Genomic DNA, 15609 nt, shown 5'->3' on the forward strand with positions numbered 1-15609 from the left:
TCTATATCATTTAATAACCCCCTGATTTGTGACGTAACTCTATTGGGGTCCAAAAGTGGCCTCAGATACCTTCGGGGGGAAAAGAGGGCGCTTGTTGGTTTGCTCCTCAATTTCTAAACATCTGAACTTTGTTTCTCCTAGGACATGCTACTCAATAGTCAGGTTAGGGGTCTTACCCCTATATACTCTTATGCATTTCACATGTCCATGTTAACTGTTTGTATGTTTACTATTGTCATAAGTTTGCTGGAGCAAGCGGTTTGCTGTCTTTGTAAATGCTATTCCCTCAATAAAAACTTTCAAACAAAAAAAAAAAAAAAAATATATAAATTTCAGTAGGAATTTCTATAGTAAATCTGAATATTCAAGATTCTGATTAAAATGTGCAAAGTCTTTAACATCGCATAAGAATGTTTCTAGTCACAAAAAGGTACACACGTCAGGAAAACATTTCCAGTTCCTGTACTGAGGTAACAGCATGGAAGCAAGGCCTAAAATCAATTTCAAAGTTGTTGTTTTTTTAAAAGCCAGAGATGTGCTTTAAATGTCACGCCACACAAATGCTGTCACATCACAGTTCTGGCAGATTGCTGTTCTATTCCAACCATATGGAGAAACTGGGAGTATGCAAAACAGACTTGTGAAATTAACACAATAGCACAAATTTCTGCACAAAATTATATTTTTACGAGAAAATGTTGCGCAACAAATGTTTTAAAGTATAGAAAAATCACAATATTATGTGGTTGTTTTAATATCGTTCAATGGTTACAAGAACCCTGTAATTACAATTTAAAAAAGACACTTGCGTGTTGAAAATACAGCAATTAACACTTGCAATCCCATACAGATTTCAGAATTTGAGTGGCAGCTCTATCTGGGATTAAAAATCACGAAAACCACCCACACAGTGCATAACGTTTTACTTGTCACTGCTGTTAGACAAGCAATTGTGCTACAGCAGGATATTCCAACATTTACATAAAATCAAATGATACATTTGCAATAGCTTTGCTAACAGTTGCTACTCACCTTCCAAGTTCTTCCCCAATCTCATAATAATCCTCAAGATTTTCTTGCCTGAACACAGTCATGGTGCCTTAATCCTTTGTACAAGCCAGTTGCCCTATACACCAAGGTCATCACCACATTGTTAAATAGTTGAACAGCAGGGACATTTTATACACCCTATAGAAGCAAATACAAACAGGAGAGGTTAGTTATAATACTGCAGTCATTAGACCTAAAATTGTACTTTATTCTATAAAAGAGAATGTCAACTTGTATTAAAGCATTAAACATAAAAAATGGATGTTACTGTGCTTAAAGTGTCTGGAAGCAACTTTTCAAGACACTTTAATTTTTTTATTTTTTTTATTTTGCCCCCTTTCGTGTAATTTAGCTGAACGAAATGTAAACACTTTATAATTACCAGACATTCTGTTGTGTTGCTATAGAAAAACGTAGCAGCCAAGTCCCTTAATGACCGTGAGCAGCAGGACCGCTATTATGACCTCCCTTCCGTCTGCAGACTTCCTGGAATAGTGCGGCCTTGCCGCTGGCGGCGAGACAGCGCTATCATAAAAATAATCCCCATTCAAATACCAGCAAAGTACAGAGTATGTAGCTGGTCATGTAGGGGTTAAAACAAACATCCTTTTCACTGCAATTGTTTTTCAGTAGCCAATAGACTTGGCTAATGTGTTATTCTATAGCAACACAATAGAAATATCTTGTACTTACAAGGAGTTTACTGTCCCTTTAAAGGAACATGAAAAAAAAAATATATATGTCTCCATGATTCAGACAGAGCATACAATTGTAAACAAGCTTTATTTCTGTTATTGAATTTGCTTCATTCTCTAGGTATCCTTTGTTGAAGAGAAAAACCCTAAGGCCCAGCAATGCACTTCTGGGAGCTAGCTGAAAACATCTAATAGGCCAATGACAAGAGCCACCAATCAGCAGCTAGCTCCCAGTAGTGTGTTGCTGCTCCTCAGCCTACCCATGTATTTTTTCCAATAGAGGATACCAAGAGAAGGAAAAATTAAGAAAAAAAAAAAAAAGATACCAAGAACAAAGCAACACATCTGTTCTTAATTTATTCCAGAAGAGATAAGATGCTCTAATACACCAGAGCACTTCATTTTACAATTATCAACCCTTCTCTATTGTGTGTTTAACCCCTGCAAAGGAGTTAAACACACAGTAGAATTGCGCTTGGGACCATCTGTGAACTGCTGGTCCCAAACAGAACCCACTACCGATCCAAACAGCAGCACTAACAGCACAACTCAGATTTGCAACTAGCACTGCTGATTGGATCAGTGGCAGGTTCCATTCAGGGCACCGCAAGATTGAGCAGAACTTTTACTGTGTGCTTAACTCCTTTGTAGGGGTTAAACACACAGTAGAGCAGGATCGATAGTTCTAACGGATTAGAGCAGGTCATTTTTTTACTAAGTAACACTTACTACAAATGTAAATAGAAACCTCTAGTCTAAAATATATTACACAACTCAACTCCAGAAACAAGTCATGATTGGCTCCTTGAAATAAGGCAAGTAGTGAGTGAAGTTCTGCAACAGAAAATCAATTACAGCAAACAAGGTGATAATTTATTCAAAACATTTCCAACTTGCCAGTTATGTCAATTGGAAGACTGCAGAGAAATCTTGCAATTGCTAGCGATGTGCAAAATAACCAACTCAGGCATTCACTAGTGAAACAAATGCTGAAAATGGCCACAACCTGCTCAAACTTTAGTTAAAGTGCAACACACAAAAATCTGGATTTGCATATTCACTAAAGACTGACGAATGCTGACATCTCTGGTAATTACAAGGTGTTTACTGTCCCTTTTAATTATGTATTTATACGCAGCATATTAAAAAGGTATATTCCCCGGACCAAGAAGACATTGATTAGAACTATATAACAATAGACATTCTGGCAAGGCTTGAAAGGGAGTGAGGGATTGAGAGAGGAAGAAAAAGAGGGAGAGAATCTAGAAAATTTAGCAAGACATTTCTTTAGCTATCATTTTAAAGGGACAGTATACACTCATTTTCATATAACTGCATGTAATAGACACTGCTATAAAGAATAAGATGCACAGATACTGATATAAAAATCCAGTATAAAACTGTTTAAAAACGTACTTAGAAGCTCTCAGTTTAGCTCTGTTGAAAAGGTAGCTGGAAAGCCCACTGCAAGTGGGAAATAAGACCCTCCCCCTTCTTTTGCATATGAAAAGACCCTTTAAACAAACAGGAGCAAGCTGGAGTAGGTAGCTGACGGTATTCTCATAAAACTTTGGGGCTTGGTTAGGAGTCTGAAAATCAGAGCAATGTTATTTAAAAATAAGCAAAACTATACATTTATTTTTTTTTAAAAATTACTTTATGGGCTATATAAATAGATCATCCACAAAACATTTATGCGAAGAAAAAATGAGTGTATAATGTCCCTTTAATAACAAGCAAATTAGGTGTGAAAAGGTTGTCCTTTCCCATGAGCCTCCTTTGCTGTTAAACTTAAACCATTCTTAATATTATTATAATGAAATAAAGCATATGCATTTGAGTGCACAACCTGTATGTATTTGTACTAAGAGCTTTCACACTGTTAGAATAAGCTGACCACTCATGTACTAAAGTATGCCAGATCTTCCAAAACTGAAAACAAAGGATAACAGATCTTGGAGCAGTTTACAAATACTATTAGCAGAACACTGTCTTCTATACTCACAGGTGAAGTCAGCAGACTAGTACCGATGACATAACCTAGTAGCCAGTGCATTACATACTAACATTCACACAGCCCATGTTATAGCACTCCAAGCAATAGAGACTTCACTTACTTTAACTATTTTAATATATTTAAAGTATGTTAAAATCACTTGTCTCTAAATATAAGGTAGTTATATACTAGCAAAAGTGCAATAATAAAATATTCTTACACATTAATGCTTTTTTTTGCATTTTATGTCCCTTTAAATTCTACAGAAAAGCAAGCTCTTGAAACTAAGTTTATATCAATTTTTACCAGTGTGATAATTTGTTTTGTAAAGGAAATAAATAGTAACTGCCACACAAAATGTGATCTTATTGCTGAAGTGTAAAGGTTTTATGATGACACAGATTGTGGAGACTTGCAGGTTTTCATCACTGACCCTCATTTCTACAATGTGAAAAGACTGATCCATATAGTGTAATGTGAAGAAGAGATCTCACACTTCATTTGATTTAAAGCTAGAATTTTAGAATTTGACAAATTTAGGAGCTAGGCAAACATTTCAGGTGTTTCTGTAGATAAGGAGAATTATAAAACAATTACATATCATTCCTGAAGCTGTGAGATTTGCCAAGTCTTCAGCAATTTCATAAAATATTGTGAATTTGTCAAGAACAAACCCCATCTACAATAAAACTTTAACAGATTTAAGAAATAAATATAAGCAGCACAATATTGACATATAAACAAAGCACAAAATGTAAGTCTCAGCTACACCTGCTTCCCCAGTGTTGCAGTGTGCATGAGAAGAAAGCTTTACTGCCAGAATCCTGACTCACAGAACTAACATCTATATTCTAGATCTCACAATTACCACTACAGACTGCACATATTTTGCAGTAATTTATAAGTCATATACAATATTGAACAAACAGCACCTGAAACATACCAGGGTAGGGTTTGACAAATCTTTATTGCAAGGGAGTCATGACTTAATATTGTAGTACTATAAAACTTTTTCTAATCTTTTATTTAACGGCTGGCTCGTGTGTTCAAACCCTGTATTAGAAGACACAATGAGCTTCTAAACATTAAAGGAACATCAAACCCTAAATGTTCTTTTGTTTTTTAAGTTTTTGCTAAAGAGCATACCTAGGTAGGTAGTGTGCACGTGTCTGGAGAACTATATAGCAGCAGTTTTGCAAGAATGCAGCAGGGTTTTTTTCCAGTGTATAATATTGTTAAAAGTATTCTAGCAAAACTACTGTCATATAGTGCTGCAGACACGTGCACTCTCTTGAACCTACCTAGCTGCTTTTCAACAAATGATACCAAGATAAGGAAGCAAATTTGATAATTGATGTAAACTGGAAAGATTTGTATTTGTAAATTGTATACTCTGAATCATGAAAGAAAAAAAGATTGAGTTTCATGTCCCTTTAATACAGGACAACTGGCTGTACGTAAAGAGTGGATCATATGGCAACTAAAATCCAGAGGTCCAAATTGATTTATAGTCAGATATAATACAAGCAACAAGTTAATAAAGAATGTGCACTAGCCCAGTGTATTACTCCAGCCAACTACATTTTAAACTTGAATCAGGAAGTCAAATGCAAAGCCATGGCAGGTTCTGCTCTGTAACCCAGGTCACTAATACCTGAAGCCAACCACACACATATCCAGTAGTGTATTTATAAACAACATATGCAAAGGATTGTTGTATACAGGATTACTGGTAGGTCTCCTCCTGAAGCAAACAGATAAAACCCAGTTTATTATTCAGGATTATCATCCATAAAAAAATATATCTTAACATCATAAATACTTAAAACTAAATAGAAGAGTGTTTTGCCACAGATCCCTCTGCAGAAGTGGAGGGCAAATTTGTATCACATTTGAATCCAACCAGACGCATACAGCATAAATGAACAACCAGGGAACAAACCGAGTATATTTATATAATGAGCCAGAAGAATTTTTTTTTTATACAAGGTTCTCTAGTAGCTGAGATATTCCTGTCTTGTAAAAGATAAACCTCCTAAGTGCTTTTTTATAACGTCTACCAATTATTCTAATAGCGTTAGTGTGATCACACCTTAGTGAACAGGCTTCACAATATAACAGGGATAGGAGAGATTCTTAGTTTGGGGAATAACGCTCAGACACATGCAGGGGCTTTCCTTTGCCCATCCATTTTTCTCGATACCAAGGCTAAGATTTTTAGATCAATCGCTGAATCAATATTTCACACAACAATTTGAAAACAACTTGTAATAAAAAAATTCGCAGCAAAAATAAACGGGACCACACTTCCAACATTGCAGCTGCAGATGGGAAATGTGTGTAGAATGGGAAAAAATCAGGACCAGCTGCACCTGTCCCTGATAACAGGAAGGCAATCGGCTCATCACACCATTATCCCTGCCATACAGAAAGACTGCAAGCTAGCCCGGCCTTTTTATCTTTGCTGGCAGATAAGAGCCTACCCCTTCTTCTCTGATCACCGAGGCAGAAGTAGCAGGAAAGCAGACTGAGGGGAAAAGAAAGAAAGACTGAGGCTTACCAGGCAACACCCTGGAGCTGCAGGGCTCGGCTGAGTGCTGGAAAGAGATGGGCACAATGCAAGTGAGCAACATGCGCCCTGGGGACCGGGGCAGCAATCCAGGGAAACAGAGGTGGAACGGCTACCTGGGATCCGCTGTCCTGACAGCCAGCAGCAATGCCTCCTAGGCAGCCTGAGCTCACAATGAGACGGGGGCAGAGGCACAGGGGAGGAGCACACTGCCGGGGAGGGGAGAGGCTGCAGTGTGTCAGGTACACAGAGACTGGGGGAGGAGGAGGAGACACCAGCAGTTACAAAGGGGAAGCACACTGACAAGATACTGAAGTCAAGCTAGCAGCAGTTTAAAACATTCTCCAAGCTATCAGACGCTCACTTGTGGGTGCTTTATTATCTGTCTGTATAAAAAAACATCTTAAATTAAATGTCTGGACTGTGTTACTGTATATTTGTTTTTATAATAAAAATAATGATTAAATGATCCACATTCTAGCCATAAACTGATATTTTGTCACAGTTGCACAAAGGGCCTTGTGTGTATCTATATATATATATATATATATATATATATATATATATATATATATATATATATATATATATATATATATATATATATATATATATATATATATATATACACACACACACATGTGTTTATATATATATATATATATTTACACTTCAGATGTTTCAGTACTTTCTATACTCTTACAGTGTGCAAACTTTTTACTGAGGATTTTTATTAGGAATAAGGAAAAAAACTGACATTTTATTATTTCCATTTAGGGTAAAAGTTAAAAAATCTCACTGTTCCAATATGTTAACACAACAGATGTTTCACACACTGACCCCTCTGTACTCTCACACAATATGAAAACTTTTGTTAAATATTGGATCCATAAATAAGTAAATTAATAAGCTACATTTTATAACATTTCGGCTTAGGGTAAAGAAAAATCGTCCATTTTACCTATACATTTGAACTGCTAATATGCAGGAGCACAATAATTATCCAGCCATTACAAGTTGTTGGTTATTGCTACCACAAGCTCCCTGTAGCAATTAGCTCTCATAAAATTAACCAGAGGTCAGATCTCTGGTTAATTTTATAAATGTGCCCCAAATGCCCTCAAAATACAGTGGTGTGACAGTGTATTTTATTAAAAAATAAAAATTGTAGCATTTTTATTTTTTAATAAAATAACTGCCCAAAGCAATTTTAAATTTTTTTAAGTTGGTGGATGTGGGGTGTTAGAAAAAACTGCACTGAACAGTGTCTGTACATTGTGGTCTATGGGAACTGTGTGTTCCCAGGAAATATATATATGCTTATATACATATAGTTATGTGTTAATATGTGTATATATTCATGTACATATATATTTAAAGGGACAGTCAACACCCGGCAGAACTTAATACCATCATTTAGATACTCAGAATAAGATGCACCTGCACCACCTCCCTTGTTAAATACCTCTAACGATATGGAGTAATCGTGCACAGCACATACGTTTTTCAGCTGTAGACACGGCCACCAAACTCCACCCAACGTAACGTAATACGTTACTTTTTAAAATAAACAGCCAATCAGCATAGAATCCTTGGTCGTGTTCTTTACCCGCGGTCACAGGTATTCCCAGCAGCATTTCAAATTTCTGCTTGCGAGCGGACAGGAATTTCAAATGCGCATTCGCAAGAACACGAACGAGCATGGAGTTCTATAGAGAAGGGAGACAAAGGAAGAGGGGGAGGAGTTTGGGAGCCATGTCTACAGCTGAAAAACGTATGTGCTGTGGACGATTACTCCATATCGTTTGAGGTATTTAACATCGGAATTTATTAATGTGATTGCAGTATATACATATATCATTTCATAAACTATTTCTAAAAAATAAGGGACGTCTCCCATAAAATTTGTCTCTTACAATTCCATCAATATTAACGTGATACAAAGTAAAAAACTATAGGAAGTTGCGCACCAATTTATATTAAAATCCACCTTAACAATATTAACTCTTGCCAAACTTGTCAATAATTTACTTATTGGCTGAAAATTCATTCAATACATAGCGGTTTGGAAAATCAAATAACAGAAATGTTCAATCTTGTTATTGTGGGATTGAGTCAACTCGCATCTGTTAGTGTCAATATCTCCGATTCCTGTTAGGAGAACAATCACTAATTCTGACCAATAGTTTTGTAAAAAGTCTCGTATCTTATCGCTGTGAATAGAAACTTGGCATACCTGGGTCTTCAGGCTCTTATATAGTCAAGCGCAGACTTACTGTGAGTAAATGATTGACAAGTTTGGCAAGAGTTAATATTGTTAAGGTGGATTTTAATATAAATTGGCGCGCAACTTCCTATTGTTTTTTACTTTGTATCACGTTAATATTGATGGAATTGTAAGAGACAAATTTTATGGGAGACGTCCCTTGTTTTTTTAGAAATAGTTTATGAAATTATATATGTATACACTGCGATCACATTAATAAATTTATATTTTTATTCTTAATAAGTTTTATTAATTCATCTTCCTGAACCCTTGAGCTCATTAGTGCTCTCTAACTTCTGCATTGTGTGGATAAAGAGTTAGGAACAGGGGGTGCGATCACATATGTTGCAAAATTTTCAGCACAACTGCTGAAACCACGTCACCCGTAAGTTCACCTCGCACATCGGGGGAATCACATAACACACGCCGAAAAATGAAGGAATATGCGTCACCAGTAATTTACGCCAGTATATTGTACGCGTAAGTTAAAAATAAAGAGTAGTTGTTTTTTTTTATGTTGAATTCACACCGAAAGAAATTAATAAACCGACTGCAAGGGAAACATGGTGGGTAATCAGGGTGTGCATTGTCTGTCAGGTGTTTTAAGGCTGCAGGGGAGAGGTTGTGCTGTTTGTGATTGGTTTGACACACTTGCAGAGGGCGGATACTGGTTTGATTAATTAAGTGTCCAGGAAAGGTTTAACTGATTGATATGTGCGACTCAAATGTATGTGAGTACGCATACGTTAGGTGTTTGTTAAGCCTTCCAGGAACTTATGCTGCTTTTTTACTGTGCGCAAGGGTTGCTGCGCCTGCCTTTGCGCTGACGAGCTGAAAATGAAGTAAAATATATCAATTCTGCACGAGTAAATCCATGCGCTGCCTTTGTGAAACAGACTGCCGACGCTAGTTCTATGTGAGTCTATGGGTGTAAAAAATGCGCACACCGTGAAAAATCTACGCACGTAACTTGTCTGCTGCTCCGGGTTTGTGATCGTGCGATCTGAGAAAAAAATGGACAATGCAATAGCACTTATTCAATAACAGACTAGTATATGTATACCCTGTGAGGTTGTGCACATTCTCAGTAGGATCTTGTTCCCCTGAAAGTGTGAATATAAAAGACTGTGCAAAATTTGATAATGGAAGTAAATTGGAAGTGTAATAAACCTGCATGTTCTATCTGAATCATAAACCTTTATTTTGACTTGAGTGTCCCTTTAAAGGGATATAATAATGTAAAAATTATATGTTAGAACAATGTATTATTGCACTATTGCTTACTTATAACTATGCCCCAGAGCAGCAATGCACTTCTAGAAGCTAAACAGACCTGGTGAGCATGTGACAAGATGACATGTGCAGACACCAACCACCAACAAGCTCACAGTAGTGCATTGCTGCTCGTGAACCTGCCTAGCTATGCTTTTTAACAAAGGACACAAAGAGAACAGTGTAAATTTAAGAATAGAAGTAAACTGAAAACTCTCTTAAAATTGCATGTTCTATCTGATGCATTAAATGAACAATGCTTAAACGGCACTAAGCAGTGGCTTATACTTCATATAAATCAATTTAATATGCATTATTCATTATTTTAAAAGGATTTCACCTTTTTATTTCTTTTCTTTTAACTTATTTTGTGCTGGCTTACTGTTCAATGATTTCTAGACAAACCGGAAGTATGTTTTTTTCCTATGTGCAGAAGAGGCAGAATACAACTTAATTTCTCAGCATGTCTACTCTGTTATGTAACTATAGGCCAGCGCTACACTGAGAGTGCTCATTTTGCAAGGAAACAAGTAAGTTGTTTTCTTTTTTTTAACACAATCTGTTTTTCTATTAACTTTGATTTAACATACATTTTTTAATAAAAGAGTACTGTTTGATATCCCTTTAAGTAAAAGCTGTTAAAAGCAAATATATATTTAGTCTAATTACAAGCTTTATATGACATTCTCCTTAAGACAAGATTAAGCGTTATAGAGCCTAATTAATTAGGTCAGTCATTATTTTATAAAATCATATGATCTGAAGTAATAAAACATGTTGACTTTTAACTGTGTTAGTACTTTTTTTGGCCATAGTAGAAATCTTATGCTGTGCATCTCATGTAAGTAAGCAATGACACTCTGAGCTTGAAATAATATTTTGTGTTATTAAAGGGACATGCAACCCAAAAATGTTTCTTTCATGATTCAGGTAGAGAATACAATTTTAAACAACATTCCAATTTACTTCTATTATATAATTAGCTTCATTTTTTAGGTATACTTTGTTGAAGAAATAGCAATGCACATGGGTGAGCCAATCACACGAGGCATCTATGTGCAGCCACCAATCAGCAGCTACTGAGCCTATTTAGAAATGCTTTTCAACAAAGAATATTAAGAGAATGAAGCAAGATAGATAATATAAGTAAATTGGAACATTTCTTAAAATCGCATGCTCTTTCTAAATCATGAAAGAAAAAAAATTGAGTTTCATGTCCCTAATTTCTTCAATATTTAAACATAATTTAAAAAAATACACCATGTTATGCTAAAAAAAACATTAGCTTTAAATACACAATTTTATTTTGCATTTACTAAGTGCTTAACGGGAAATCAAATCTTCTTTCATGATTCAGCAACACCATACAATTTTAAACAACTTTCCAATTTACTTCCATTATCTAATTTGCTTCATTCTCTTTTTATCCTTTGTAGAAAAGGATACATAGGTAGGCTCAGGAGATCGGGGCTAACTGCTGATTTGTGGCTGCACATATATGTCTCTACAGTGGTCAAGTTGAGTGGGAATGGAGTTCCTGCACTATTTTTGCTGGTGGAACTAAGTTCCCTCTGAAAAGAGAACAGAAACCCTTCAGTAAACACTGCTGCTGCTGGTGGGAGGAGCTGTAGCATAGTCTAGTTAGAGGGATAGTGAGATCCTCTAGTAATGGGCAGTAACACTTACTACAATACACTAAATGCAAGCTTGTCAGCGGTCCTGCTGTGTGATCAAGCCCCCACTGTGTGGAACACATGGTGCTTACATTTCTGTGTAACTTGCTATTGTTATTTAACTCCCCTTAGCAGAAATAAAACTATTGTACCTTAAAGGGATAGTCTAGTCAAAATTAAACTTTCATGATTCAGATAGAGCATGCAATTTTAAGAAACTTTCTAATTTACTCTTATTATCAATCTTCTTCATTCTCTTGGTATCGTTGTTTGAAAAAGCAAGAATGTAAGTTTTGGAGCCATTTTTAGTTCAGCACCTGGGTAGCGCTTGCTGATTAGTGGCTTCATTTAGACACCAATTAGCAAGCGCTACCCAGGTGCTGAAGCAAAAATGGGCCAGCTCATAAGCTTACAGTCCTGCTTTTTCAACTAAAGATACCAAGAGAACGTAGAATAAGTGAAAATATAAGTAAATAAGAAAATAAGAAAATTGCTTAAACTTGCATGCTCTATCTGAATCATGAAAGTTTAATTTTGACTAGACTGTTCCTTTAAGTGGGTAAAACTCTGTGACAGAAGAGGAGTCTCAGGCCCAAATGCAACAATTCAGCCCTTTATTTGGTTTAATTTAATTAACCAAAGTGTATAGATTATAAACATATAAATACTGTGTGTGTGTGTATAAAACAATATTAATTGTGAGGGGGTGGAGGTCTTAGTGAGTTCCCACACTTTTTTTGTAGGACTTGTTCCCATTGTCTCTAGTCATTGGTTTACTTATGTGTTCAGCTAGCTCCCAGTAGTGCATTGCTGCACCTTCAATAAAGGATACAAAGAGAATGAAGCAAAATGTATAATAGAAGTAAATTGTAAAGTTGTTTAAAACTGTATGTTCTATCTGAATCATTAAATAAACATGTTGGGTGTCATGTCCCTTTAAAGAAAGCGCAAAAGTCAAAATTGAACTTTTATGGATCAAATAGAGCATGTGATTTTAAAAGACTTTTCATTCTTCTGTTATAAAATATAATTATTATCTTAGTATCATTTGATGAAATACATACCTAGGTAGGCTTAGGAGTTGCAATGCATTACTGAGAACTAGCAGGTAAGGGTTAGCTACACACCTACACCTCTTGTCATTGGCTAACCAGATGTGTTCACCTAGGAACCAGTAGCTGTCTTTATCTGTGTGTTTAACCATCTTTGCATGGGTTAAGCACTCAATTTTTATGCTAGCAACAGTGCAATAATACAATACTCATATTAGAGCATTTCCTTTTTTCACCTTTTCCTAAGAAAAGTAATGTATTACCTGAATTTAATTTGCTAGAATTGCGCACATTAAACCAAGCAGTATGGTGCAATAACCCAGAGGCGAAGCGTAAGAGTGCCGTTCCTTTAAGAATTTATTCAAAATATACTGCTTCTTTCCATCACATTAACTGTATCTGTAACTCACATTATTCTTGCTTTTGGATTAAAGGGGGACTGCAGGGACATGGGTGTGATTTGATATAGGCATGTGGCTGAAATAGAGGTGCAGAACCAGAGGTAGGATATGAGGTCTGGTTCGTGATTGTTTCTAAGAGTGGGTCCTATCTAGGGCAGGACATGGCTGTGTTAGGCATTATAGGGGGCTAGGTGAAGGGGGGGGGCCCTATCCTTATTTGGCCTGGGAGAGTTTTGACCTATCAGTTTGTCTTTTGTATTTATTAAGTTGGTATCATGTATAATTTAAAACTTGGTTGAAACAAAATACAGATTATCATCAAGGATAGCAAAGAATCACAGTCAGTCTGTGGATAAAAGATACTGTAGATTGGTGATGCAGCACATAGACCAGCTGAAAGCTGGGAGAGCTGTGCTGTGATCCCAGGTAAAATGCCAAGGCAAGATGCCAGCAGTGTATTGATCGTCTGCAACATTAATCATCTCTCTTGTTTAATAGTCTAGTCTCTGCATCAATATTAACACCTTTACTGCCAGAGATGCATTCACTCGCCAATAAAAACTCACAAAAGTTAAACGTGTGCACGTGCTAATAATAAATACATACAATATATGCCTAGGCTAATTCACCCATTACGGGCCATGAAAGCTGATCTTTCTGAAATGGTAATGTGTCAAGCTGTACAAAAATCTCAAAATACAGACCACCTAGGTAACAAAAAAACAAAAAATGTACAATTAAGCTATTTTCACATTGTGTATACATTGAGGAAATATGAAACCTTGGTAAAAAGATAAAAAATATCCATTTTCAAACTGAAACTTTTTTTTTAACAAGTTTACCTTATATGCAAGGGGTCAGCAAACGATAGTAAATATTAAAGGCCTTGTGCGCTAAGTGGCAAAATGCAGCTTATTTATAGAACTTCTATAACAAGAATGAAAACAAATGTATACTGATGAAATTCAAAATATATGACAAACATATGAGTCACTTAGAAACTTACTTTAGTTTCATCTTTAATTTTTATAAAGACATTCTGCTGTGATAAGGTTCAGTCCTAAATATTCTAATTTTCCTTACCGTTGCTTGAGTTGGGATTATTGTGTCGATGTTTATTGTAGTGCGCCAAGCAGCAGCGCAAAGAGATGCTGAGTTGCAAGAGGCACTCACTCTGCAGTTGTTTCGCTAAAGCAGACTTTGAAGATACATAAACAAAGAAGAGAAGCTGTGTTTCAATATGGATACTGAAATTTGAATTTCTTATGATTTGAAGGTATCTTAAACGCTTATTCTTCTTTTGATTTTCTTTTCCAGAATTTAAAAATTAAAAAAAAAAATAGTCTTAGCTTGTGGGTTGTGTAAAATAGGCAGCAAGCCTGATTTGGCCGTAGTTTGAGTAAAAAAACTAAAAACTGCTGTCCAGAAGTGGTTTATATTGCTGCATCCTATTCTACTTGGACGCAAAAATCGTAAAATATTAAGGGCCCGATCCGATATGCAGCGTCGCCCGCAAAAGCCGGCGACGCCAGATTTTGTGTGATTTTGGTATTCCATATACGGCGTAGCATACAAGTTATGGCCGTATATTTCACCCGTCGCTCGCAATTTTTACTCCCATAGGCTAACATGGGACCGCGTCGTAAGTCGGTATCCAATTTCCAGCGCAAGGCCTTACGTGGCGAAAATGGAGAAATCTTACTTGCGCTGAGTATGGGAGCACCGTAACTCCCTAAAATGCCTGCAAAAAACCTCTCACACCTAACACATGCGCAATGTCTATCTACCTGTCAACCGCAATTCCCCACCGCAATAACTAATAAAGTCTATTAACCCCTAAACCGCCATAGCCCACACCGCAATAAACCTATTCTATTATTAACCAACAAACATCAACAAGGATTTTGTGGAAAATTCGTTCGTAGCCAGTACCCGTAAACAACAGTATAATTAGTAGTTTGAACCTATGTGAAGTTGGCACCCCATGTTTGTAAAAACTGAATTAAAATATACCATTTGTTTGTGCTGCGTTTGTGCTGATTTGTGCCGCAAAAACCAACGTTTGTGCCGGTTTGGTTTAGGAGATATTGCACATTATTTATTTATGAAACCCCGCCCACTTTGCACCCCATGTTATGCAATTTTAAAAACAAATATACCATTTGTTTGTGCTGCGTTTGTGCTGGTTTGTGCCGCAAAAACGAACGTTTGTGCCGGTTTGGTTTCAGAGATATAGCGCATTATATTTGCTGAAACTCCGCCCACTTTGCACCCCATGTTATGCAATTTTAAAAACAAATATACCATTTGTTTGTGCTGCGTTTGTGCTGATTTGTGCTGCAAAAACGAACGTTTGTGCTGTTTTGGTTTCGGAGATATTGCGCATTATTTTTTATGAAACCCCGCCCACTTTGCATTTGTGCTGCGTTTGTGCTGGTTTGTGCCGCAAAAACGAACGTTTGTGCCGGTTTGGTTTCAGAGATATAGCGCATTATATTTGCTGAAACTCCGCCCACTTTGCACCCCATGTTATGCAATTTTAAAAACAAATATACCATTTGTTTGTGCTGCGTTTGTGCTGATTTGTGCTGCAAAAACGAACGTTTGTGCTGTTTTGGTTTCGGAGATATTGCGC

At 36.4% G+C, this 15609-nt stretch overlaps 1 protein-coding gene across 1 annotated transcript in view; it reads right to left on the bottom strand.

The window, feature by feature from the left end:
- The window catches only part of DAPK1 (death associated protein kinase 1), a 492700-nt gene extending 486223 nt beyond the window's left edge, over positions 1 to 6477 (bottom strand). Inside the window, 2 exon segments of the mRNA XM_053702428.1 lie at positions 1033 to 1188; positions 6302 to 6477. Coding sequence (XP_053558403.1) covers positions 1033 to 1094 — 62 coding nt within the window. The 5' untranslated portion in view covers positions 1095 to 1188; positions 6302 to 6477.
- Positions 6478 to 15609: the final 9132 nt, after the last annotated feature.

Source organism: Bombina bombina, chromosome 2 (genome assembly GCF_027579735.1).
Source record: "Bombina bombina isolate aBomBom1 chromosome 2, aBomBom1.pri, whole genome shotgun sequence".
Lineage (NCBI taxonomy): Eukaryota > Metazoa > Chordata > Amphibia > Anura > Bombinatoridae > Bombina > Bombina bombina.